General features: G+C 41.0%; 2 protein-coding genes across 5 annotated transcripts in view; one reads left to right on the top strand and one right to left on the bottom strand.

Annotated features, from left to right (window-relative positions):
* Positions 1 to 10,404: 10,404 nt before the first annotated feature.
* On the bottom strand, positions 10,405 to 18,644 carry cobll1a (cordon-bleu WH2 repeat protein-like 1a). Of its 2 annotated transcripts, none has more exons than XM_026361257.1 (9): positions 18,580 to 18,644; positions 17,264 to 17,437; positions 16,983 to 17,184; positions 16,576 to 16,849; positions 15,731 to 15,813; positions 15,451 to 15,645; positions 15,152 to 15,245; positions 11,556 to 12,854; positions 10,405 to 11,179 (listed from the first exon to the last, which is right to left on the bottom strand). In XM_026361257.1, exons 2-9 carry the CDS (start codon positions 17,353 to 17,355, stop codon positions 11,172 to 11,174), a joined length of 2,247 nt encoding a protein of 748 aa, XP_026217042.1. In that variant the 5' UTR covers positions 17,356 to 17,437; positions 18,580 to 18,644; the 3' UTR covers positions 10,405 to 11,171. The 2 variants fall into 2 exon arrangements, with proteins under 2 accessions (XP_026217042.1, XP_026217041.1); XM_026361256.1 differs by lacking the exon at positions 18,580 to 18,644 and adding an exon at positions 17,609 to 17,796.
* Positions 18,645 to 23,702: 5,058 nt separating this feature from the next.
* Positions 23,703 to 25,628, top strand: part of scn1lab (sodium channel, voltage-gated, type I like, alpha b) — a 33,987-nt gene continuing 32,061 nt past the window's right edge. For 2 of the 3 annotated variants that reach the window (XM_026363352.1, XM_026363350.1), the window contains exon 1: positions 24,925 to 25,106. The gene's annotated coding sequence lies outside the window, so the exon portion shown is untranslated. Of the gene's footprint in view, positions 23,831 to 24,924; positions 25,107 to 25,628 lie in introns of those variants that run through there. The other variant, XM_026363351.1, reaches the window with a different exon arrangement.

The following is a 25,628-nucleotide window of genomic DNA, read 5'->3' as shown; positions in this document are numbered from 1 at the left end:
ATCAACTTTTTTAATCTTAAATTTCTTTTGTAATGGTAACAAAAATACAGTTTCAGGTGTTTCAGTTGTTTATTTAACTGTTAATAGATGAATTCTCTTTTAATCTTTTAGTTTATTACAAATTTGAATTCTTGAAATTTAAACCCTCTCAACTTTTACTTCATTTATAGACATTAGGTGGAGGACTGTCGCTGGGTTTACTCCAGTAAAATGTTAAAGTTGGACAAGGCCTAGCTTTTTCAAACAGCGAACCATTAAAATCAGTCACTCTGCAAACTGCAAATAATTTTCCTGCAGTCCCTAACATTACTTAAAAGTAAACTCTTTTTAAATTGTGCAACTTTCCAGAAATCCACTTCATGTAATAAGACCTTGAATTCTACAGGATTCAGAAAAACCTAAAGTCCTTTCAACACAGTATTTGGCATGGTTACTATATAGCATGAAGCCCAGTGGAGGAATTTATCATTACTGTGTGAAGCCTGACGGTATGTGTGCTTTTAAAATTAATGACAGAAGCACTCTGACTTTTAGTCCATCTAAAATTTTCATTAAATTTCATTATTCAGCTGTCTCTGTGGCCCTGAATTAATAAACTCCAGGTATCATACCATGAATTCATATTACATTTGAGACAGATAGAGCCAGGCAAGCTGCCTTTTTTTTCCTTTACAATATCCTCAAAACATACAATTAAAAGTAAGTTCAAAGCACTTTTCTTCAATTCACAACTTTGCTTATTGAAAACAGATTGTGGGGACAAAGTAAGGACTGACCAGCTGATTACACACTCAAATGCACACACACATATTCAGATGCTATTTTTGTGCATACTGAAATCAACGCTCCGAACATGTATCACTCAATGGGCCGGGAAAAAATGTCTTTTTACTGACGCTGACAAATGACAAAAAATGTTACTACAGTGGCTGAAAGCTTAAAATTTCACAATAGCCATGTGCAGGCTATTTTATTTTCTGTAACCTGATTTCATGTTATTTTCCCAAGTAATACTGTGTGAAAGAGCAGATGAGGTGTAACGCAAGTACGAAACCAACCTAACATAGTGAAAACACTGGGTTTTCAGTTGACAGTGTAGTGTGATCCTCCAATAACGCTACACGTGCTGTACAAGTGCTGCAAGAAATGTAGCAATTAACAGAAACCACTTGAATTTAGTTCGAGATAAGCAGCTTCAGCAGCGGCAGTGAACATTTTTTTTCTCAGTTAAAAGGAACACTTAGGCTCAGTAAACCCTTCCTACATAAAACAAAACAATCTGTCACTGATGCAAATTTAACTGGTACCAAATGATTTCTGGCTGGCGTGTTTGTCAGATTTTTGAAAGCACACGCAGATGAAATGCACAATAAAGTCCATATATTTCATGATTTCCTGCATAGAGAAACTGATTTTTGAATAGCAGATTCCCGCTGCGTGTAGGGTTCATGTTTGTTTACCCTAAGTGTGATGGCGCTGAGGTTAAAGCTTCCTTTAGGCTCTATAGAGAGTCAGAGCTGGGAGGCTGTGTGAACACCTGTTAATAGAGCCGCCCTGACGGTTTCTCTTCAACAAACTCCTTAAAATGGGATTTTACATTGCAGTATATCACTCCAAAGAAACACTGCTTTTCAGTTCATCTCTCCAGGCTCTGAACCTTCCACCTTAAACTCATCACAGCAGAGATGTAAAGTTTTGCGTGGCACAGCCGAACAATGCGTGAGATAAGAAAGAATCAATGCTGGAAACTGTGTGTGTGTCTGGCGAGAGGAGGGAGGGATGTAGACAGTGGGCTCAGGTTGGGTTCTGGTCTGGTAAGAGGTGAACTCAGGGAAACAGTGGTCTACACAGACTTCAGGTGAGAAAAGTCATTAACTGTGTTCAAAGATAGTCTTTTATCTTTTCCCACAGGAAGTAAACTGCTTCTGTGCTCCTGCTGGCCTAGAATGGATTCCTGCCAGATCTTACTTCCCTATGTCTCCTTTATGTTTTCTGTCTCTTTTCCTTTAGTAGAACAGAAATACATTACTGACAGATGTGTTTCTAAAGAATGGCACTTGTTTTTTTTTTTTGTTGAACTTCCATGTGCGATTACAGTCTTTTCTGCTAATCTGTAAGAAATGTGAAAAGCTGTCTGCTTTTGGAGGCTTCGCAAAAATAGCATCAAGTTTAGGTGTGTGTGTGAGTTTAAATACATTTGAACACATATACAAAAAAATATAAAGAGGCTTTACTAGTGGAAAATAGGATCAATGTATTACTTACACTAACTGTGACAAGTAATATGACATACATTCAACTTAAAGGCGCCCTCTTGAGTCATGTAAACAGTTTTGTTTACACTCATAAACATATCTGGAATAAATCTAAGTTACATGATGATTGCATTCTTCTTTTAATGCTACAATATACAACTTACAAATGTTTAAAAGAGAATATATAATAATAATATAAAGTTTTGGAACATATCTACACTAAAATGTTAGAGAGAAGTTGAATAGTGCAGCTTTAATAGAGTATTTTAAACCAGATATCTGATATTTTGAAACCTGAAAGCAGACTTATTCTTCTCTGCCGCTAATACAGGATTTCTGTGTGTATTACCATGACCTGTGAAACCAATGGTTGGAACGTGTATTGTGTTGCATGCAAAATGCGGATCCACTCATGTACATAATGCTCAGTAGCGCTACTAGAGGTCGCAATCTTCATGGAGTAGCTTTAACGTGATACAACTACAGCTTCAATGGTTTAAGAGAGGTTAATAATACTTATAATACTCAGTGCATAAATATTATTTTTACTATCTTACAACTGGCAGTGGGGTTTGAGTAGTTTTAACTTTTTAATAAACCTTTTAAAGCATCACGTATGATTTGAGAAACCTAATTAGACAGTCGGTTTTTTCATCATCAATAAACAAACATTTAGAGCAATATACACATTAAAAAGCAAAGATAAAAGTCACACCTTTGATTTTTTTTTTTTTCTAAACTATTATAAAATCTAAATTTAAAGTTTCACTTTTAGAGTCAACTTCCCTCCAGAGTCCTCAGTCGTCTGCTGCCACAGTGAGAATAAATAAGAAAATCAGTTGTTGTTTTTTTCAGAGCTGTTATTAAGATAATGACTCAATTGTTCAGCTGGTTATTTTTCAATAAAAAAGCCTTGAAAATGGAACTCTGAGGATAATAATAATAATAAGTGTCATAATTAATGTTAAATTTGCTAATTCCTCTATAAGAACTGCAGATATAAATATCAAAGCCCGAATGAGGAGGTCCACGTCACAGACAACAGGACAGCCATGTAGATAACGCCGACAAATGTAACTAATTGTCATATAACCTCAAATTGGGGGCATGAAAGTGTCTAAATAATGGCAGCTAATTTGCCTTGTATTGTGCCGCTTTCTTGATGGGTTTAAATTGAATGAGTCAGGATCCATTCTGGCGTAATGTGAAAGCTGGGGCACTGGTTCACACCAGAGACATTCAAGGTCGAGCTACTCCAAATGAAGGGGGTGACGGGGGAGTGAAGAGATTTAAAGTAAGACAGCTGAGTCAATGGACGGCCGGGGTGCAGATTTACCACCGTATACATGTAACCTTGAATTATTGGGTTTCTTCCCCCCCCACCCCCTTCAGTACTGAAAGCTTTTCGACTAGCCCTTCTCAAAAATATATCTGTTTTTGTCATCCACATTAATGGCACAATCAGCCTGAAAAAATTGCACTCACAAATTATTCATTGTAATCCTCCCATTTGAGGACCCTAATGCCTCTAATTGGGCTTTTATGACTTACAAACTGTATCGTACCCTTTTCTTTTTTTTCTTTTTTTATATTTCCCCCTCTGGCGTTTGTTTTTCTTCCTTCCCGCCATGCTGCGGAGTGACATTGAGCCTCTCCCTGTCGGGGTGCTCTCTTGTCTCACTCCAGTGCACATTTTCTCTGTCCCCTCTCCTCCTCCCCCAGACAATGAGCTTTTGACTGAATACATTATCCGAAGCTGTTGTTCTGTTTGTTGTTGTTTTAGCATCCAAGAAAAGAGATGAATTATTAATGATGACAGACAAAAAAGAAAGAGGAGAATAAAAAAAAAAAAAAAAGTCTAGTATTTTTAGGAATGCTGTTGAGCGCTGCAGCTCCATCAAGAGGCCTGCAGATAAGACCATCAAGTGTGATAATGCATCCTCTGATTTACAGAGAAATATGGTTGTATGAATCACTGGTACTTAAATGTAGCTGCGGTGGGGAACAAGGGTGTGACAAATGAGCATGTTGAAGTGAAGGAGAAATCAATGTACTTAAAGCACTTTTCTAAACATTGAGTATCTACAGAGCTGAAGTTTATATTTCAGCCTGCATCCCTTTATGTTGTGGAATTACTAAGTACTGTGGGTTAATATTTATATCATTAAACATTTGTGATTCATTTTATCTAGTTATATTACATCAAATGATTACATTAATATTATTACATTGCAGTTTTTTCTTTTCCTTGGCTAATAACAGAACTCCTCGATAACTGTGTAATTGTAGGAGTCAATTTGATTTTGAATATTCAAACTATAATCAGAATTTAAAGCAGCAGGTCACTTTTAATCCAGGAGAGAGTCCTCTTTAAAAATGTCCCGATCAATTTGATTTATCAATAAATAAAAATGGAGGATGACACTGGTGAGCAGCTGCATGCAGAAGGACGGTGGCATGGCGGCAGTTAGCTCAGCTGAGTCCTGCTTCCTTCTGGCTACATGTGGAGGTGTCATTGGACAAGACACCGACACTACACAGTAGAGCCGTCAGCACCAAACAACAATTTTCCCAAGGGGATCAATAAAGAAAGTCATTATCATTATTATTATTATTAAGTGCTGGATGTGGGTGTCACCTCTCAGCTAAGTTCCTTTCCTAGTGGCAACTTGTTGTACTGCAACCTGAGGCCTAAAAAGCATCGTCTCCATTGAAAATAATGATTAAAGACACATCTGTAGAACAACTCCAATTACAAACAAGGTCACTTTGTACTCGTTCTATTATCGATTGTGTGTTTCATGGAGGTTTTATACCCGTAAAACTAGAAAAGTAACTTTTGTTTTTATGATGTTATAAGGTGGATGGGCCCAGCGAGGCTGCGCTGCACAGTCTCACTACACTAAAGTCACAGTGTAAAGATTATGGATGGTATGTTGACAAATCAGAATTGCTTTGTTTGTTTTTACTCCTTTTATAATCTTTTAATCCATGGAGGTTTGAATATATAATATAATTATACAAATTTCCCAAAGCTTAGAAAAGGCTTTTATTTTGGTGATTGATCGTAGTGTGAAGTTTATGGGGCGAGTTAGGAGGTGTGGGGGGACAAAGTAAACCCAGAAACCCAAAACTTTTATGGCTAATGTGCCAACTGAACACTTGAGATAATCACAAAACCAAGCACTTCAGAAGAAACGTGTGTGTGTGTGTGTGTGTGTGTGTGTGTGTGTTTTTGTTTTCTACTCTGCTGATAGCAGAATGACCACCTAGCTGCTTTACTGTACAGCAAACAACAAATCTACAGGCTCACCTGCTGGGAAAAAACATGTTCACTTTGTTTGTAATGAATCATCATTATAACCATATGGCTTTACGGACGTATCCTGTTGACTAACTCTTTACTTTTCTAGGATTTCTCTTCATTTGATTCATGGTAATACTGTGTGGGCTAACACACATACCACATTTAGTTGAAGATGTCTATTTTTTATCTTAATGATTCATGGATGTACATATTTTTTCTGATGAACAGTTTCTTGCATATTGTTAAATTGAGTTCTGTACATATGTTTAGGGGGGAACTTGTGGTTTACGCCTGTGGCTTCTTGACCTCTTCAGTTGTATTTTGTTCTGTGTTTTGTTTCTTTTTTTCTGCTGTTACACATTTTTCTTATGTGAAAAATTAATAGAGTAAACTAAATCCGCTTGCAACTCAAATAACATGAGTATTAAAAATATACAGGATGCAGTCGGCAGTGAAGATTTTTAATACAATACAATTCCATACTGTACATTTATAAATATATGTGGACTATGTGTATGTAAACATGCAACAAGGTGAAATCAGTGGGTGCAACAATACGATGCGGCTCTTAAATTTGTCTTTTTTCTACATCATACAGTGAAGTAGCAGAGATGACACTGTCATCTCTAAACTTTACCAGTCGCTGTTGACTGTCCTGGGCTTAGGTCTCTCCACCAGCATCAACATCATTGTTATTCTCAGTCCCGTCACACTGTCACTGATCTGAAGCAGGGATTACTGTGCCCCCTCTTGGTTATCAATCAGCACTGCACTGCTTCATTACAAGCTACCCAGCAACTTCTCAGTGAGATTACCAGTAGTGATCATTAGTCTGATTAGACGTGGACACGGCGGTGGTAGATAAGAAGAAGCAAATACATTGTTCTGCATTAAAATGTTTCATTGGACAGAACCGGAGGGCAGAGGTTTTGATCAAAGGAACAGCAGGTGGTGACAAATTAGCAGCAGTGATTGTGCCAGTTTGTCGCTGCACTGAATCGGAGACATGGACCGTTCATCACGGAGAAAAGCAGCATTTTGCCCCCTCCGCCCACCCCCTTCTCAGGATTCAGTGATACGGTATGAATGAAGAAAAATGACATGAGAGACAGGGCTTGTCCACTATCTATCACAGAGCAACAGGGTCTGTCTGCTGCATGTTCAACCATCAAACGCTGCTTCTGCTTTTGTTCCTAGTGCTGCCGAGCGTCATGAATCAAACTGACTTGACTTTGTGGTTTGTGTCAGAAATATTTCTCTGTGTCCTTTAACGTTACAAGCTACAGTGGATCATGATTCAAAGGGCTCCACAACAGAATTCAGATATTTGATTGATTTTTAACACCGTGCAGCTCAGTTTTGGATATCTATTTTATTTTTTTATTTATAGCACTTCTTTAAGTCTTTTTCCCTCAACCAGGGGGGGAAACGCCTGCCTGTTTGGAGTTTACAGGATCAAAGAAGAGGTAAATATCATTTCCATAACATTTGAACCAGTTAACCACCAGCACAATGCAGAGAAACACTACTGTAAGCGCCTGACAATGCCAATGAGGCAGGAACTCTGTGATTTGCCGCTCCGCCAAAGAGGAGGGAAGCGAGCGCAAACATGGAGGAGGTGAGAGGTCAACTGTGCTCTCCCTGCATCACTTTCCAAGCAGCCCCTCAAGCACTGGTGATGTTTTAGGCAACCGTACCTCACTTTGGGGGGAGGCCTGATGGATGCCATTCCCAAGGTGAATGGAAAGAATAGCATTAAGCTGCACCACACTGCCTGGGGAGAGCTACTGTGCTTTGGGTGATTCATCTATTGATTATTTCTACCCAAGCATGGAGGTGCCATGTAAACACACATATATTAGTAGTCTACAACGGACATGTGCACCCGTAACACACATGCAGCCACAGTAGATCCAGTGAAGCATGCCTTGGGCCTACTCACTGTTTTATAATCAGATTCCGACTTCTACCAGCTCGTGGGCATCTTCAGACCACAAGGAAGATACATCTCATGGATAACTAAATAGAGATGAATGAAGAGATGAAGGAATAAATAAATGATAAATGTGCATTACAGCTATTTGTGTGGGCCTGCTATTGTGCTATTGATTTGAGTTGAGTTTGTATGTGTGTGTGTGTGTGTGTGTGTGTGTGTGTGTGTATACTGTAAGTATGCTACAGTATGTGGGCCAAGTCTTATTGTTATGCTTATTCTGTGCTATATGAGCAGAATTTAAATGTTCCTCAGTGGAGAAGAAAAATAACCCATGTTTAATCATATATGGGATAATAAACACACATCGATCCATGTATACGTGTCTGTGTGTCAGTGCTGTGATGGGCTGGTGACCTGCCCAGGGTGTACCCTGCCTCTCACCCACTGACAGCTGGGATTGGCTCCAGCACCTCCGCGACCCCTAAGAGGGAAAGTGTTGAAGATAATGGATGGATGTGATATCAACTGTTTTGATTTCTGCATGTCGCTCAATTTGTCACGTTTACACTGTAAACGGTTTCAATTACAAGTGAGTATCTAATGTAAACTCGTCTAGATTAGCTGATGTAGATTTGCTAATTTATCGACGTGCAGGTAAAACTCAACATAAGACTGATTAGAATCTAACTTCAGACTTATTTAAATTAAATGTGTTGATTTGCGTGACATTCAAAGTCAATCCACTTAGCTCCACCCCTCTACCTGCTCTGCTGCAGCTCTCTCATGTAGTCACTGTTATGAAATTACAATAGATAAAAAGCTCCAAAACCTACTAATCAAACAGAAATAATAAATATTTTGGATTCGCTGTAAGGGCGAGCGTCCCTTAGAAACATCTAGAAGCAATAATGTTTTTATATATGTTCAGTAAATCTGGGTCACAACTTCCACAGCAACTCAGCACACTGAGGTTAATAATAAAACATCCTACTCAAATAAAATAATAATGATAAAAAAATGAAAGTACACACTATATCTTTAAGCAATTTAATAAAAATGTGTTATATATATATTAAATATATTCTGAATTCTATCTGTATAGTAGTAGTATAAAACAGATATTTACTTTAATTAAAATATATTGGCTGATTTCACCTGTATGTTGATTTACGGGGCACCTGTGTCTAAGAGTCATTATGAACCTAACTTCCTACATGAGAGGAGTGATGTGGAGGCCATTCAAGAAGGCGGGAGCTGGTTTCACAAAGACATTGTGCCGGGTTTGTCGCGTTGGGTCAATCGTCATTGCATTGTTAGATTAGTCTAATAAAACTTTCACAAAAATAACGCCACCCTACACTCAGACAAACTCTGGGAGACCCATGTTTCCATGGTGATCTGTGACACCTGTTGACCACTGGCTTCAAATGAGAGCGAAACACGGCTCATAGTTTGTGGCTTGTTAACAATATTGTGGAGCGAATAATGAGAAGGGAGAGTTGAGGGTAACGCTGTACACAGCACTGAGGACATGATTTTATTTACTGGAGACAACTAACTGGAGTATTTCCTGCTGGAGTGAGCAGCAGTTGGACATGATCGCTCAGTTAGCCATGTTTTAGTAGTTTAAGAAATGCATTCACACACTGCATGTCAGTCAAAGTCTGTCTTTATAATACTGGAGATATCATTAACCTACAGAGTAAGAATCATAATGTCCAAACGGTTGCAGCTGATGAGCTGACAAGCAAGCGTCTGCATTTCATAGACGAGGTTCCGCTTTAGCACACACGTCATGTGGGCTGTTAAACAGTCTGTGTTTGTTCAGGTGTGTGAGTGATAACATCAGTGATCTGCTGAGTGATCTCGTCCCCCCACCGCCCATTAATTTGCAACCGATTTCGAATACACCGTTCGCTCACGTGTCTCTCTCCCCCTCGTCTCCAGAGACAGCATTCAACTGAACCTCCTGTGTGCAGATGTGTTGTCGTTCAAAGGTTCAGCGACGCTGATAGCATCTTATGTCACCCACTGCTTAGTAAATCTACATGACAGAGTAGCATTTCATGTTGTTCTGCATTAGAAATCCAGCTCTCATGTGTCGGCATGATCACGAGCGCCGGTGCTCCGGTTGAAATTCAACCTTTCTCTGCTTAAAAATAAGGATAATGCCAGAGTTGTCACTTATGTTGGATATCATTGCTTTAGGCAGGAAAAGAGCTTCTCTCCACCGTGTGTGTGTGTGTTTCTCTTTCCACAGACTTTAAAAAAAAAAAAAAAAAAAAGGCTAGACGTGGCTCTCTCCCTTAGGGGCGGTAATGGCATTCTCCATGACAACGGCAGTGTGACACGGTTGTGCCCTTGAGGGCCGGGCGCCCCCTCTGGGGGGAGCGCCGCAGAAACACGACAGGGTCAACGGTCACCTCCCATCATCCACCAGCAACCCGTCCTTCTCTCTCCCTCTCTCTCCCCATCTCTCCTTCAGGTGGAACAAGGAATGTTAGAGAAAGAAAGAGAGAGAGAGGAAGAGAGTCTTGAAGCGAGCCCACTCAGTCGAGGCCTGGCAAACAAGGAGCTTTAGCCACAGGCAGTTCTGGCTTGGTCTCTACCTCGCACAGCTCCTTACTGTTCCTCCAAGGCCAAGGATGGATCAATACGTATAGTAGTGTGGATTCTTTTGGCACCCAACTATAGCTATGCAGTACTGCCCTGAGGTATGGGTCCGTTAAAGACCTAACAGTGTGTGCATGTGAGCAAAGTGGACTGAGTTTATTCAGGAAGGTGTTGAAATGTTTGGCATAAAACTTGTGTTTCCAACAAGGATGTTGTTTGTTTTGTTTTTTTTATTTAGTTTGTAGAAACGCAGGAAATTCTCATGTCCTTATTAAATATTACATGGATTTTTTTCATTCTGGGAATGTCCTTGAAATGGATATGGATTCTTACAGACAGGCTGCAGGAAAGACACATAAGGATAACCAAATACGGAAGAAGGTTTAATTTCATTCATGCCTCCTGAGTAAATATTTGCTATGATTTCTATAAAAAATGATACAAAAAGTGTCACCTGTGATACAGCCATCACAATTCATAGGATAAAAAAAACAAAAAGAACAGAAAGGGAGTCTGTCAGGATCTTCATTTTACAAACAATGCTCTTCTGCCACCTGGTGACTAATAAGAAAACCTGTAAAACCTGCCTGAAACAGAGTTTTACTGACACACTGAGGGAGAGCGCACATTTTGGGACAAACAACTTCATCACTTCATTTGTTTTGCACACACACACACACACACACACACACACACACACACACACACACACACACACACACAAAAAGCTTGTATTATTCAGTCAGGGTTATTTCCGCCTTGGCACATCTTGAATGAAAATTCAAAAGGAAGTAAAGAAAAAAAATAAAAAAAACAGGACATTGTCAGTTCAACAACTCGTATCCTGTACATTTGGCCTTCTCCACAACAGAAATATCTACAGTATGTTCATCCTGTCGACATAAACTCTAACAGAAAATGACACATCCTTGTGTCTTCCACCTAAACAAAGAGAGAAAAGCGTGCGGCTTCATGTCACATGCTGTACGTACACTGTCCGTCAGCTCTTTATCCTCACCCTAAACAAGCACTTCCATACAAAGAGGTGTGAGGAAGCCAGTCAGGCACCTGCAGAAGACCAGATAAAAACAAACAAGAGAAACATTTACATCACTTCTTCCCCCTGTAGGCAGGAACTGCCGTAGGCAAGCACATCAAACATCCAGAAATACACGTTCATGATGTGTTCAGTGTCTGTGCCGGTTTGTTTCTAAGTCAAGAACGTCTATGTAGCACATCTATCATCATTGTAATAACAATGCGCCATGTTTTAGAGATACAGAAGTGTCTCGTTTTGCAAGATTGCACCTGTCAGTGGCACAAAATGATGACAACTCTATTTACTGCTCACTGTAGAATAAACTGTGTGTCTGTTATTTAGTGAGCAGCGAATTGTGAAATCAGAGCTACTGTAAAACATGTGTAAACGGACAGTACAACTTACCACACTGATACGTAGACCTGTGTGTTGACGCTTCAAGTGTACTCTGTGCATCACTGGGGGGCTGGGGGCCTAAAGCTTGGCCTTGTCGCTGGAGGCGAGATCTCTGCACAGCCAACGCCACTGCCTGTGCAAATCTGGATGGGGCTGCATTTGTCTTGTCTGGAGGCTTTGGTGCAGCTGCAGCTGGGGTAGACTCGTCTCGATGGTCCTCAGTTGAGGCTTCAGTCTGCCCGTTGCAGGCTGCACTTGATGACTGGGGAGATGACACAGAACTAGTAGTATCGTCTCTTGGCTCCATGATGTCCAGATCTTCATTAAAGAAAACAGGTGGAGGAGGGGGAGGGAACAGGTCCTCCTCCCCTTCTTCTTCTTCTTCTTTTAGTACCACTTCCTCTTCAACGTCTTGGTCCATGTCTTTTCTGGGGCTCTGAGGAACTTCACTCTGGTCTTCTGAGTTGATCTGATCACCACTGGGAACTTCTTCTTCGCTGTGCTCTGACAGAGCTGCTGCTGTCACCTCAGATGAGACTTCCCCTTCATCCTCTTCCTTCAGCCTTTCATCTGTGTCCTCGATGTCACAGAGAGGTGAACCTGGACCTTCCTGATCATCGGAAACGTGTTGAGGTGGAGGAGAATCTGGGCTGTCAGAAGCATGAACCTCCTCAGAGGAGAGCTCCTGATCAGGAAAAGGTGTTTCAGGCTCTGATCTGGGAGGAGAACACACCTCAGCCTCAATTTCAGTTTGATTATTAGCATCAGGAGGAGCTTGATGCTCATTGTTATCTTCTGTTTTCTGGCACTGGTCTGGGGCATCCAGATTCACTTCTGGATCATAGGACTGGTGTTTCTGTGAGGGAACCACTTTGAAAGTGGTCAATCCTTTCTTCTGTATGGGATCCTCCCACTCAGGCTCAGTTGGGAGCTTAGAGTTGAGGACTGACTCAAGTTCAGCACAGACAACCCCAGTATCTGGACACTGCCGGGTCACAGAGGAGCTGTTGTGGAATTTCGGGAAGGTGGCCGAATTCCTCAGACGCTTGACCAGTAATCCTTTAGAAACAGAAGACGTCAGGATGTTTGCAAGGGCACAGCGGGCGTCAGATATGTCCTTTCCTCGAAGCGAAGGCAAGTATGGATCAGCCGCTTCGTGGAGATGAGCAAGTGACGGACGTGAGGAGGATGAGGATGACCGGGGTTTTGATGGACATGGTGATGAAGATGAGGACAGCGATAGATTTACAGAGTCTGACTCATCGCTTTCTCTCAGCTCCTCCAGAGTGTTCAGAGAGTCTACAGTCCCTGGAGAGGCAGGAGAGACTTCGTAACATGAATTATTCAAATTAAGGGTCTGACAGTTTAGAAACTACAGCGTAAACTTTAAAAACTAAAGTTCCACAAACAAAAGAGCTATATTTCCAGTGGACGTCCTGCACAGTAGACAGCACAATAAAATGCAATGGGGAAAAAAGATTTTTTTTTTTTTATAAATACCCCAAAAGCCCTGCAGTGCCACCCCAACAATGAAGCAGAGGAAATACTGAGCTCAGAACAACCAGTGACTCAACTCTCAGAACAACCTAGAATCACTTTAGTCAGATGTCGATAGAGAAAAACACATTTTAATTTGAAATGAAGTATTAAGAATTCACAATTTCGTTGCAAAGGCTGATTAATAATCCAAAATATGCTGCATTAAAAATCTTTCAATATTATTCTGAAAATGCAAAAGCATAACCAAACATCAAAGAATCAAACAAATATAGAAAAATATTAATATACTATAGATTACTTATACATAATAAAGAAAAGAATAAGCATGCAACTTAAAAACCTGATTGGGGTAAAAAGAGAAGTTATTAAATTACAAAGAATATTAATAATAATAATAACAACAACAACAACAACAACAAAATGGCTTCTGCTTTCAAAACATGGCACAGCAATTATTAAATCTAATGTAAAGAAACATTTTTAAAAAGAGCCAGCTCACCAACTTTCAAACTTGACTATGTGCATATGAAGGGTACTAAAGTTCCCTCTGCCTCCTGGAGGACTTTTTCCAGCTACACACCTTATTCACATACAGTGAGAGCAGAGGGAAGTTAAATACCATTTATGTACACGCACTCCCCAAACTAGACCCACAGGAAGCAAGTTGAATATCTGTGAAATCTCCCTTTAAAAAGAGAAACAAACATATTACAGCTTTTTCACAAACTACATAAGCAGAACAATAAAAGCAGGTAAGTTAAAGGGGGACAAATAAATAGCAGGCCACATCCATAAAAGCCACTAAGACGGGAGAAGAAGAGGCCAATGCAGGAGGAGGACGGAGAGGAGGAATAGGGATGATGAAGGAAGGAGAGGAAAAGGAGATGACAGCAGCAGCAGCACCAGCAGCAGCCCTCAATCACCCCCTTCAGGTAACACAGAGTCTGTAAGCAGGGAGAAAAAGCTCAGCTTTAGGGCAGTGATCTTCACTCTAAAGGCTTCTCAAACAAACACGATCCCTTCTACGTCTCATAACTTTAGTAAATGCCAATATGGACAGACTCAAAGTCTCATTGTCCATGTCTTACGTGGAAATGTGATTTCACAGACTGCGATTATGTAAGTGTAGGAGGACAGGATGGAGAATGTGATCAACGTCAGCTCTTGGCTGGGAGTTGTTTTCTCAGCCTCAGCCTCACACCAACTCAGCACAGTGCTGCAGTATCATGGCTAAAATTACACAGCGAGGGAGTGAACCAAGACACTGACGATGCTGACGGCGATGTAGTCTGGTAATTAAAACACTGACATCCTGAACATTTCTGTTTTTTTGTTGTTGTTTTTTTTTTTAAACCTGTGCCACTCAGCTGTACAGTGAAGTGCCTCTCACATAATTACAGTTCCTTAATAACCCATGTCTAATAACAAAATGAGTGTGTGAAAGCAGATCAGTGGAAGAAGGCATGCACAGAGAGAACCTGAACCCAGGCAGAGGAAGCATTTCAGACAGACTAATACAGGGGAATGAAAGCGCAGACAATAGAGGGATTTATCTGGGAACAGATTGAAGCCAATATGTTCCATGAACAAGGCTCGGGGTCACTTTAATTGCCCTGAACAGGGTTAAATTGTTCCGACTGATAAAAGCGGTGTTTTGCGCTGGATTTAACTGCTGAATCTTCTATTTGATGGTATTCGCTTTGACATTTTAATCTTGATTTAACTTCAATCTCTCTTGACCCCGTGTGGCACTGAGTGAAGCCGTGGGGATTTGGCAGATACAAGAATTCGCCCCACTCTAAACCCATTTGATTTCCATTGAAATACTGTAAAAGGTCAACTGGGATTATTCCACCAGCATATTTCATCATGTCTACTCTTTCAATGATGTTGCCTCAACAATCACCACTAGATGGCAAAATAAACACAAAGCTGATCAACTGGACAGTTTGACTGGGACGTAATGGGACTGACTGAGTTTCTATCTCTAAATAGTAGCACCTATTTTATTTTAGGAAGCGAGGTTGGCCAAGATGTAATTATTTTTAAAATGTGTCCAGTACTTATTTTTAAGACATGCCATCACTCATGAATGAAGCTTTTACCTTTTGTGTCCTCCTGCAGCTCCGGGTGTGTGTTTGCACAGGGAGGAGGTGGGGCCTTCCTCTTGGTGCTTCTCATGGTAGAGTTGGCAGATCTCTGTGAGAGAAAATGGCTTCATAATCTCACACACATGGAGTTATTAAGGCCAAAACTATGACTAAAATAAAAGCAGTTGTGCTTGATTTTATTGAATGAAAGGAGGGGTGGTTCTAGGAGGTGTCCAGGAGGTCATTAAGGCATTCTTTAATTCATTTATGCTGGTATCCTGTCCACAAACTGTTAGAAAACACACCCAGCCCACCTGTGGTCTGCTTAGATGGCAGGTGCTGAGGTTGTTGGGAACACTCTGCGATACGCCCATGGGCGGCGGAGGGGCTGGTCTCTTCTTGGAGATGTCTCCCGGCAGGTTGTTACAGGAGGAAAGAGCCTGAGCGTTCACGCTGTCTGCCGCCTGTTTGCTTAGACCAGGAGAAGCTGGAGCACTCGCCGTCCTTTCCTTTGAAGAAAGGAAATTATCATTTTGGTCAAAATCAACATTCACACAAGTATTAAATTGTTACGTGGACAAGCTGAAAACCTACCAGTTTGTTCTTTTTCTTCTTTCTTCTGAACAAGCTGAGGAATCCTGTGTTCTCCTTCTGTTTCTGCTCCTTCTTTGGCAGGTCTACAATTTGTACAAGATTATGATCAATAAACACTGCAGCAACAGTGGACGGCAATCCTGTTTGTACATATACAGTGGCAAGAAAAAAAGTATGTGAACCATCTGGAATTTCATGGTTTTATAATATGATGTGCGAGTTTGCTCCGCACAAGAGGAATACACTTATGTCAGCTATGCCTCACCAAAAGAAACTTTTAGAGGATCTATTATCAAGAATTGTTGATTTCCTTGAAGCTGGAAAGGGTTATAAAGTGATGTCAAATTTACCAGACTACAGTTACACAAACAACAACAAACTACAAATGGAGACACTTTGGGACTGTGGCTACCAAGAAGTGGGCAGCCAGTCAAAATGACCCCAAGAGCACAACAAACACTCATTAATGAGGTAAAGAAACAACCAGAGTGACAGACAAAGATTTGAAGGCATCATTAGAACTGACTAACACCTGTGTTCATGAGTCTACAGTAGGTAAAACATTGCACTAGCAGTTTGTCTATGGCAGGACACCACGAAGGAAGCTGCTGCTTAGTAAAAAGAACATTGCTGCACGCCTGAACTTTGCTAAGGGGCACATTGACACTACCAAAATGTTTTGTGGACTGATGAAGCTAAATTGAACTATTTGGAAAGAACACACAGCACTACATTTGATCTTATCATACTTCGGATGGATCAGATCAGTCTCACCTGTATAATATTAACAGAACTTTCTTAGAGGGTCCAAAATGTAAAGACCTATACAGTGAGGCCTAACGTACCTGCTTCAGGTGTCGTGTTGTGCTGCTGATGGTCATTAGGCTCTTTACCAGCTGTGTCTCTGGCAAACACTTCCCTCAGTCCGTGGTCGTTTAAGGTTTTGTTCATGTCCAGTGGCTCGTTGGACTGACAGTCTCTCAGTAGGATGGTTGTTTCTACTTTAAACTCACACTTGTCACACACCACCGGCAGGAGCATCTCAAGGGGCACTCTGGGATTCACTCGCACCACAGTCTTATGGGACTTGTTGTAGTTGATCAACAGGCGCACAGTCGCCTGCACAGGAATTACATATTGTAATGAACTAAACTTTACACTGAGAAAATATTGATTTCCAATTAGTTCATGCTTTTTCTTTTTGGATTTGCCTCTGGAATATGAATAGAAACAGGTTTTTCTCTTTGTTTACCTCAGGCATGTATGTGGGCTTGGTATTTTCTTCCACCCCTTTTGGCTTCAGTACAATCTTCTCAGCTTCTAGTGATCCAATGGCAGAGTTTGGTTTGAAGCTGATGTTGTTCTTGTTGGGCGAGAGCAGCTCGACGGTGTAATCAGACGGATTCAGGTGGTAACTTGCACAAAGGGTCACCAGTAAGTCCATCACTGGTTTGCTATAAAGAACACAAATGACCATAAACAACCTCCATCTTATGACCAGGCTAAGCTCTGAAATTCACCTTTCATGTCTACCTTCCGTGCACTGTGGCCTTCTTCTCCAGGCCTCCCGGCAGAACCACACACAGGGAGTGGTCTCTCTCCAGTGGATTCAACTGCTCATCCATCTTAAAAAAAGGACCTCAAGGGACCTGAGGGCCCCCCCAACCTCACACGACCTGATTATGTGCCCAATGTCAGGGGAACCTCCTGTGAGATAAGAACTATTTCAGTAATTAAACTCATGAATGTTTGTACAAAAACACTCCTCTGTGTATGTCAGTCTTAGTTTTTCCTATACTCATGCGTTCCTCCTTTTCCAGCCAGTGTAATTTAAAACCCATTAGGTAAATAAACATTGTTATGACAGTGAACGGTTACCTTCTTCCTCAAACGTGGAACAAAACCGTCTGAATGCAGCTAATCCCACAGGAAACTGCCAGAAACGTGCACAAAGCGTCGCTGAACACCGAACTACAGCCGCACACGTTGACGTTGCCAACTTCGCTGCGCGCTCCTCAACATCTCGGAGCAACTTCCTGCTACGCTTTCTAAGCAACTAAGGGAAACGTGTGTCCTCCCTGCAGCACTTGAACCTCTGTGTGCCCCCCCCTCCCTGATCTGATGAGCTCCTTTTCCATCTCAGTGCAGTTAACGCCCTGTGCGTCTTCGAAGAGACGCGCGCAGCGGAGCGTGCCAACAAACAGCTGTGGAGAGCTGCTCGTCAACAGGAGCGGTTCAACATAGAGATCTATCAAATGTCGTCACTTTTCAATATGAGGGGCTGTATTCAGACATAGCTGAGGTGAAGGGAAGTTCAAATGCAGAGTATCTGAACTACATCATAATAGGAATAGAACATTTAGCACTTTTTAATCCAATGTACACACTGAAATATTCAGCTGCTAATTAACTCATGTATATTTATTTAGGCTGAAACATGGCTTCTTTTCCATTTGCTCCAGCTAATTCTGGTTGGATAAAAGTAAGTAAATGTGTAAATGTACTATCCTAAAAGTACATTATTGTCATATTATATTTTTCATATATTGCCCTATTGGTAGAACGAGTTACTCTAAATAATCTGTGCCTTATTCTGTGTAGTTGCATCTATTAGATGAATCCAACAATTAACCCATAGCAAGTGCAACAAATAAATATGTGTCCAAACAGAATAAAGATCATTCAGCCGTGTCCCACTTCAGCCATGTTGTTCAAGCCACTGTGCTAAGATCCAAATAAGCTTACACTGTTTCTCCAGTAAGAGGGATTAGTGCTGTATACAGGCTGTCTCTCCATGCTACCATATTAACAAACTCACATGTTCATAGCCCATTATATTTGCCACATACCTGTGTCCAAAGATTGTTCCCATTCTCTTTCAACTTTCTCTTGTGTATTGTTCGTTATTATTAGGTGGGTGGAGTGAAGTTGAGGAGAAGAGGCAGCCAGGGTTATTTCCCCTGTAATCCCTGGTTAGCAGACAAGCCTGTCACACCTACAGGCCCTGCCCAGTCATGTGATCTCACTTTGAAAGTCTGTGTTTGTGAGTGCTTTGTGGGTGGATGTGGATGGTGGAGGGGGCATCCCCACAAGCACACACATGACAACCTAAACTGATGAAACTGGTCTACACAAAAATGATGGTACCCCTAGAAAAAATTGGAAATAATTCGAACATAGGTGCATGTTAAAGTAAAGTGTGTCCTGTAATTAGCATCACAGGTGTCTTCACACTGTGCATCAATTTCAGTCTGTCATGTGCTGTTTGTGTCATGGTTGTCAACGGTGAAAAGTAAGAGAAGCTGATCAGGATAATACTGATGCTTTGTGTCCCCTGGGAAATTGTGGTGAACTGCTGACGGATGTCGCACTACACTGGTTTCGGGTCTTTCCACGACCCTCAGCAATACTCAGGAGAACGGAATCGAACCAACCTGGGTTCGTAGCGACTGCATACCCCTGAGTACTGGCCGCCAAAAAATGGCAAAAAATGATAGACAGACATGTTAAAAGTAAAGGCTGTAAGACCATCTCCAACAGCTTGATGTTTCTGTGACTACAGCACATATTACTCAGAAGTTGAAGGTCCATATGGGACTGTAGCCAACCTCCCTGGATGTGGCCGCATATCCAATATTCAAAAAGGAGAAAAGGCTTAGTGACACCGTCACATCGGCTCTATGTTCACAGACGCAAAACAAAGTATACAAAGAAAAGAATACTGTACCTTCAGTACAGCATGGAGGAGGCTCGGTTATGTTCCGGGGCTGCTTTGCTGCATCTGGCACAGGGTGTCTTGAATCTGTGCAGGGTGCAATCAAATCTCAAGACTATCAAGGCATTTAGGAGCAAAACCTGCCTGTCCAGTGTCAGAAAGCCTCATCTCAGTGGCAGGCCAACAGACGACTCAAAAACACACAACTAAAAACACCCAAGAATGGCTAAGAATGAATCATTGGACCTTTTTGAAGTGACCTTCTATGAGCCCTGATCTAAATCCGACTAAACAGCTGTGGAAGGAGCTGAAACATGCCATCTGGAGAAAGTATCCTTCAAACCTGAGACTGCTGGAGCAGTTTGCTTGTGAGGAGTGGACCAAATACCTGTTGACAGGTGCATAAGTCTCATTAAGAGTTATAGAAATTGCTTGCTTGTAGCAACAAAATTGTGCAACAAAATATTAGGTTAAAGGCATCATCATTTTTGTCCAGGCCAGTTTCATTAGTTTATTTTCAAAAAACTTCTGTTGAACCACAACTCAAAGCAATATCTGATTTTCATAAGTTACCTTTTAGTACATTTTTATTTATTGATATTTACTTTGTCAAGTTATTTCAGTGACCTTTGTCACCTTCTTTAATGGAACGGTGTGTATCTCTGTCACAGAGTTGAGTGATTGTGCAAGAAATGGTTGCACAAATAGCTAAAAAGTGTTAAATATAAAACTCTATGGAATATCAATAAATAGTCAGTGACATTGTCAGGAATCTATACAAGAGATCAAAAATTCAAACATTAATCAACATTACAGATATACATGGTCCAATAATTCTACTGGCTGTTTAGAGAAATAAATAAATAAATAAATGCTACTATTATGATGGAATTTATCAAACTTATTTTTACTCTTATTCCAGCATATATAGGAGTAACAGTTTTGCATATTGTAGCTGTGTTTGGATGATTAGCCACAGTAGCAGTGTGTTTATCATCAGACTGAAGTATGAATTAGTCCAGTACTTTGATTTTAATCGTGAAACACATGTAAACGACTTGTATCATCCTGATCTGACTTTGACTTTGTGTTGAGGACTAATTCTTTCACACCCACCTATGAAGGGAACTTGGTAAGTAAAGATACCTGCTAAAGGTTAGCTTTGTTTCTGTTAGCATGCTAGCATTAGCTTTTGACTAGCATTGCTATAGATTCTTAGCCGTGTTAGATTAGTCAGTTACATAACTTCAAATTACTTGGAGATGAGATTAGTTTAATGTCACTTCAGTGTAAACAACAATAGCCTAATAAAGTAATTGATATGTTTTTGTATTTATATAATCCCTATTAAATGAAGCTCTTTTATTTATGTGTATGCAGTAGGTGAGCAGTAACAGGCAGTGAAGTGGGAGTTTTAATCAAATTAAGCACACAAAACACATGTCCACACCGGCTGTAATCTTGTAATCTCATTGTGAAGGCTTCTACAGTGGCTGGCTGCAGTAAACAGATCACTGCGTGGCTGTCTAGGTTAATGAACTTCTTTTGATGACTAACAGATGAACAGAAAGCCTGTTAGTCACACCACACCATCCAGGCCGTCGCTCTGCATCTTCACATATCACGTGGTGAGATGGAAGAACGCCCGGACGGATGCACACTTGCATACTGTACGTTGCGCTGCAGAGATTTGACATAAACAGGTAGAAAGTGTGAAACTGTCAAATTAATTTCTAACTCGATGTCTTAAATGCATCCGTCTGAGGACAGAGACCGATTTAGCTCAGGCTTAATGTACACCCTGGACTTGTGATGAAATGGGTGGCGTGATACTTGACAAGGTTTATTTTTCCTGTCAAAGGAAATCAAAATTGTTTCATTTCCCAGTGTTATTCTCTACTCAACATTCATGTGTAGGCTTATGTAAACTCTATTCTTGAATAGTTGAATGTAAACTCAGGAAGTTTTTATCCAGCGGTGTACCCAAAGTGTCTACATGTATATGAACTCATGCGAACCGTCTTTGTTTGTCCAAAAATTGATTGCAAGACATCTAACAGGGGGCTAACGGGAGTGTTATACAAAGCGACAAAGCCAAATGAAAGCCTTCCCTTGAGCAAAGTGACATGCTGCAACCCAATTCTGACAACCCCCAGTCTGAACCAGGCCTCCAAATTCATCACTCGGCTTCTAATGAAACATGCAGCCACAGTCACAGATAGCTGCCAAGAAGCAGTGGGGACTCGGCTTTGGAAACATTCTTCACACTGGAAAGAAACATGGATGAATGCATTACGTTTGTTATGTTAAAATGCTGTTACAGATCCCAAACATATACACATCATACATCAAATACCTAATGTGCCACTGTACAATAAAAATGACCAATTCTATAGTGAAATCCTTTGTTAAATTTCAATACTCCAACCAGCTCTCTGAATTTTAGTGTTTCTACTGTGATTATGCTATTTTCCATATATGACAGCTGCAGTCAAGGGTGTGGGTTTGAGATCATAGATAACTTTATGAGTGCTAGTCATTATGCATATTTAAATTTAACTAACAAATAATGAAACTGGTCATTAAATTTTAGTTTTGTATATCTAACCTACTTTAAAGTATGTATTAATCTCTGATCACAAAAAATTTAGGCAGTTTTCTTCAAATTTTTTCGCTTTTCTTTGTTGATCCTATAACGTTTTACGATGAAATATGACAGCACTGCTGCCAAGAAACACATTATATAGTTCATACTACAGTGTTTTTACAAATATTGATATTTTTTAGTTTCCTTTTTAGAATTTGTAATAGATATACCGTAGGGTTAATTAGTGTAGAGAGTGCTTTTGCTTACAGTAAATTGAGGGGCTTGAGCCCCTGGAGTCCACCCCCTCTGCACATGCTTATTTAGTTCTGAAATATGTTTGATTACAGCTTTTATTCTGTCAAAATTGCTGCATGTGAATCAACATATTCTATACTGTACAATTTATAGGATATTTCAACAAAAGCATTCAGAACGTCAAGAGAGACAAAACACAAGTCCACAACCTGGATAAACAATAGATATTTACTATGTATTAGCAAGAAGAAATGATGCACAACAAAACAACGAGTTAAATAAAACACATCACATAAGACCATGTTTACATGGTGAAGTGAAACCACCCATGTGATAGCGACATGCTACAATGAACTCCAGGGTGTGTCCACCTCTGCTGACTATGGCTGAGTTTAGCCTTATTTCTATATGTCAAACAGAGTTTCTCTCCATATTCAAATTATTAATACTAGAAAAATACAATAGATATACAATTAATTAATGTGCATAGTTTATGAAATTCAGATTGTGGTGCTACAGCTGTTAACGCTGGTGGTAGTTTTCCCTCCTCTGATCACATATCAGAGTTTATCCACTGTGTTGTTTTTAATTAACATTGTTAAGAACAGAAGTCATCCACTGTTCACAGAGCAGCTCCAGCTCACTGCCAATAAGAGAGTGGGCCTGTGTGTAATTTAGCTGCATGTCCTGCAGGTGGCATAAATTCACAAGACAAAGGCAGAAGGCTGGAGGGAGGGGTGGAGGTGGGACTGGGTGCTGGGGGGGGCTCTGCTAGAGTGCCCTCCACGTGAGCACGCACGTGCAACTTCCTGACAGCGTCTCAGTCTGTAGATTTTACCAATCATGTCGGTGTCCAACCACCCTGACACAGCTGATAGGCTCAGAACTAACAGCAATGTGTGAGTTTTGTTTGCATCAGCAGGCACGAGATAAATTAATATAGTATAAAGATGGGAAGATAACAATTTGAATTGACATCATATAGGACCAGCTTTAATGCATGGAAAAAGTAATTGTCTGTTAGGAAACACCTCTAATATAACTAGATGTATGGTTCTAAACGAATAATAATAGTATTTTTGTGGAATAAATGCAGAATAATAAGCGCCACCAGTGATCAATTAAATATGAATTAAATTCAGCTTTGTTTCAACCTCGTTAATTGTTATCCACGTCTGATCATGAGTATTTGACAGCGGTTTTGTAACCACCAACAGGTTGCTGCTGCTGTCCTCCCGTGGTGACTTTGACATGTTCTAGAAGTCCAACTCCACTCAGGCCATCTTGTGCCAGACGCAGCTCTGAGGACGCTCAGCGACCGGAAGCGCGCATTGATTTCTCCAAGGCAGGCGAGGACAAAATCAAAGGAGCGCTTATGAAATGATAATAATCCATAAACCCTCGATGAAGGATTTCTAAAAACGGAGACAAGCGTTTCAACCTCACATCGACGGGCTATCCGCTTAAGAAGACTGTAAAGGACTATTCTTATGGATATGGGATCTACCTTCAGGGTCCCCACCTGCTGGGCACCGTAATGGTGGTGAGTATCCAGATCTTTGGAGAAGGCTCAAGTGCAGAATAGTCTCCTTAGGTGCTTATTTTTGATTAACGACAGCATTTGATGTAAAACACGCTTGAAAAACAACACATTTTAATTTTTATACATACATTTTTTTGCTTTTTACTGTGATATTTCTCTGCTAAATCTCGCGTGACAGACGTATAACAGTGACATGCATATTATGAAATAGATTTAAATCATGTTTCTCCCGTTTAAACGTTTTAAATACAATGAAATGTAGTTTTAACTTAATAAACCACCGATGTTGTAACACATTATGGCCAATTTAGGCACAAACTGTGGACACGGGGTCATTTTCCCTTCGTTTATAGACATGAATTAGACAAAATATAGCCTCCACGTCGTGACAAATAAAATAGGCATCAAATATTTGCATCCTCCTCCGAACAGGGAGGGAACGGCCCCCCCCCCAGCTACAGGCCCCGACGGTGGGAAATGTATTTATCACACGTGTGATGAAAAATAAAAAGTGCTGCCAAAATCTAGAGAGGTTTTAGAAACGAGGCAACGAGCGACGTGACAGTAATAAAATGTGATTTGTGGTGACTGGTTGGTGGCTGTGCGGTGGATGGATTTAGAGCAGCACACACATCTGGCGAGGACACACCCAGCCCGAGTGAGACCCACTGAGCGGGTTCTGGTTGGACACGGTGGGAACCGTCCCCACCACGGAGCCCCGGCCCCCTTCTTTCGGATCCACTTGCTCGTTTGGTTCGGGTTTAACCCTCTTTACGTAGTTGTAGTTTCAGCATCCAGCAGCGTTGGCCTGTTGATAAACAGGCAAAGGGGATGTGGAGAAGTGTTGACCTCGGGGAAGGATTTAATGAGTCTAATGGAGGCAGTTCTCTTTGGGCTTGAGGCCATTTGAGCCACGGTGTGAGGACCCGGGTTGGGATGTTGTCGGGCGGCTGCTGCTGCTCCACTGATTAAAACCCTCCACCTCAGCTGGTCGTCACCGGTGCGCGCACTCCCCGTGTGTGTGTGTGTGTGTGTGTGTGTGTGTGTGTGTGTGTGTGTGTGCAGACGTGCCGCCGCCTTTCTTGTTATTTCGTAGCTCCTTCCTGGGAGTCGTCGTGCTGCTGGTGGCGGCAGGAAGGATCCGACAGGCTCCTGTTTGTGGCAAACGCAGCGCGTAAAGTGTCCATGTTCGGAGCGCTGCAAATAACGTTGACGCGGAGACTTCATCAATATGGCGACAGCTGCTGCGGCTGCGTTTGAAACAGCGACAATCAAGGTACTGTCTGACATCCGCCATCTCTTTATATGGGATTTTCTAATTAGCCGCCGAGGTTACTCCTATATATGTACATATATGAAGCCTTTAGATGCTGTGAAAGGCAAAACAGATGGAAAGAAAAGCATATAGTGTCATAATAATGTCTGCCACCTTTAGCACATTACAGGTAGGCGATCAGAGAGGATGAATGAAGACCTCAAAGTCCTTTAAGGTCATGGCAAAGTCGAGCATTTTACACATACTGTAGGCTATTCGTTAAGAACAGTGAAGTCGTGTCACATGGAAAAGGTAAGTTTCCATTTGTTGTGTCTCCTTCTTTAAGCACCATGGACAGCAGCGTCCTGTTGACACAATGTCAGCTGAAATGTTAGTCCTTCACATGAAATCTGTAAGTCACGTAGAATCAGCAACCAGGGAGTAAACGCCTTTCTCCAGAACACACTGTTGTTGGGTGTTTCTTTTGTTTTTATGTCTCATGCAGACAGGAGGTGTTTACTGAAGTAGCTGCTCTCCTTCTCC

This window comes from Anabas testudineus, chromosome 2 (assembly GCF_900324465.2).
Source record: "Anabas testudineus chromosome 2, fAnaTes1.2, whole genome shotgun sequence".
In the NCBI taxonomy this organism is placed as follows: Eukaryota; Metazoa; Chordata; class Actinopteri; order Anabantiformes; family Anabantidae; genus Anabas; species Anabas testudineus.
The sequence above is the reverse complement of the archived record's forward strand: the minus strand, read 5'-3'. Positions and strand labels throughout refer to the sequence as shown.

What these genes read in the sequence shown, in the direction of transcription:
- cobll1a (XM_026361257.1), bottom strand. Translation starts at nt 17,355, where the DNA reads ATGGATGAGCAGTTGAATCCACTGGAGAGAGACCACTCCCTGTGTGTG. An exon ending in AAGGCCACAGTGCACGGAAG is followed by an intron (nt 17,185 to 17,263) that starts GTAGACATGAAA and finishes TGTTCTTTATAG; the next exon opens with CAAACCAGTGATGGACTTAC. An exon ending in CAACACGACACCTGAAGCAG is followed by an intron (nt 15,814 to 16,575) that starts GTACGTTAGGCC and finishes TACAAATTGTAG; the next exon opens with ACCTGCCAAAGAAGGAGCAG.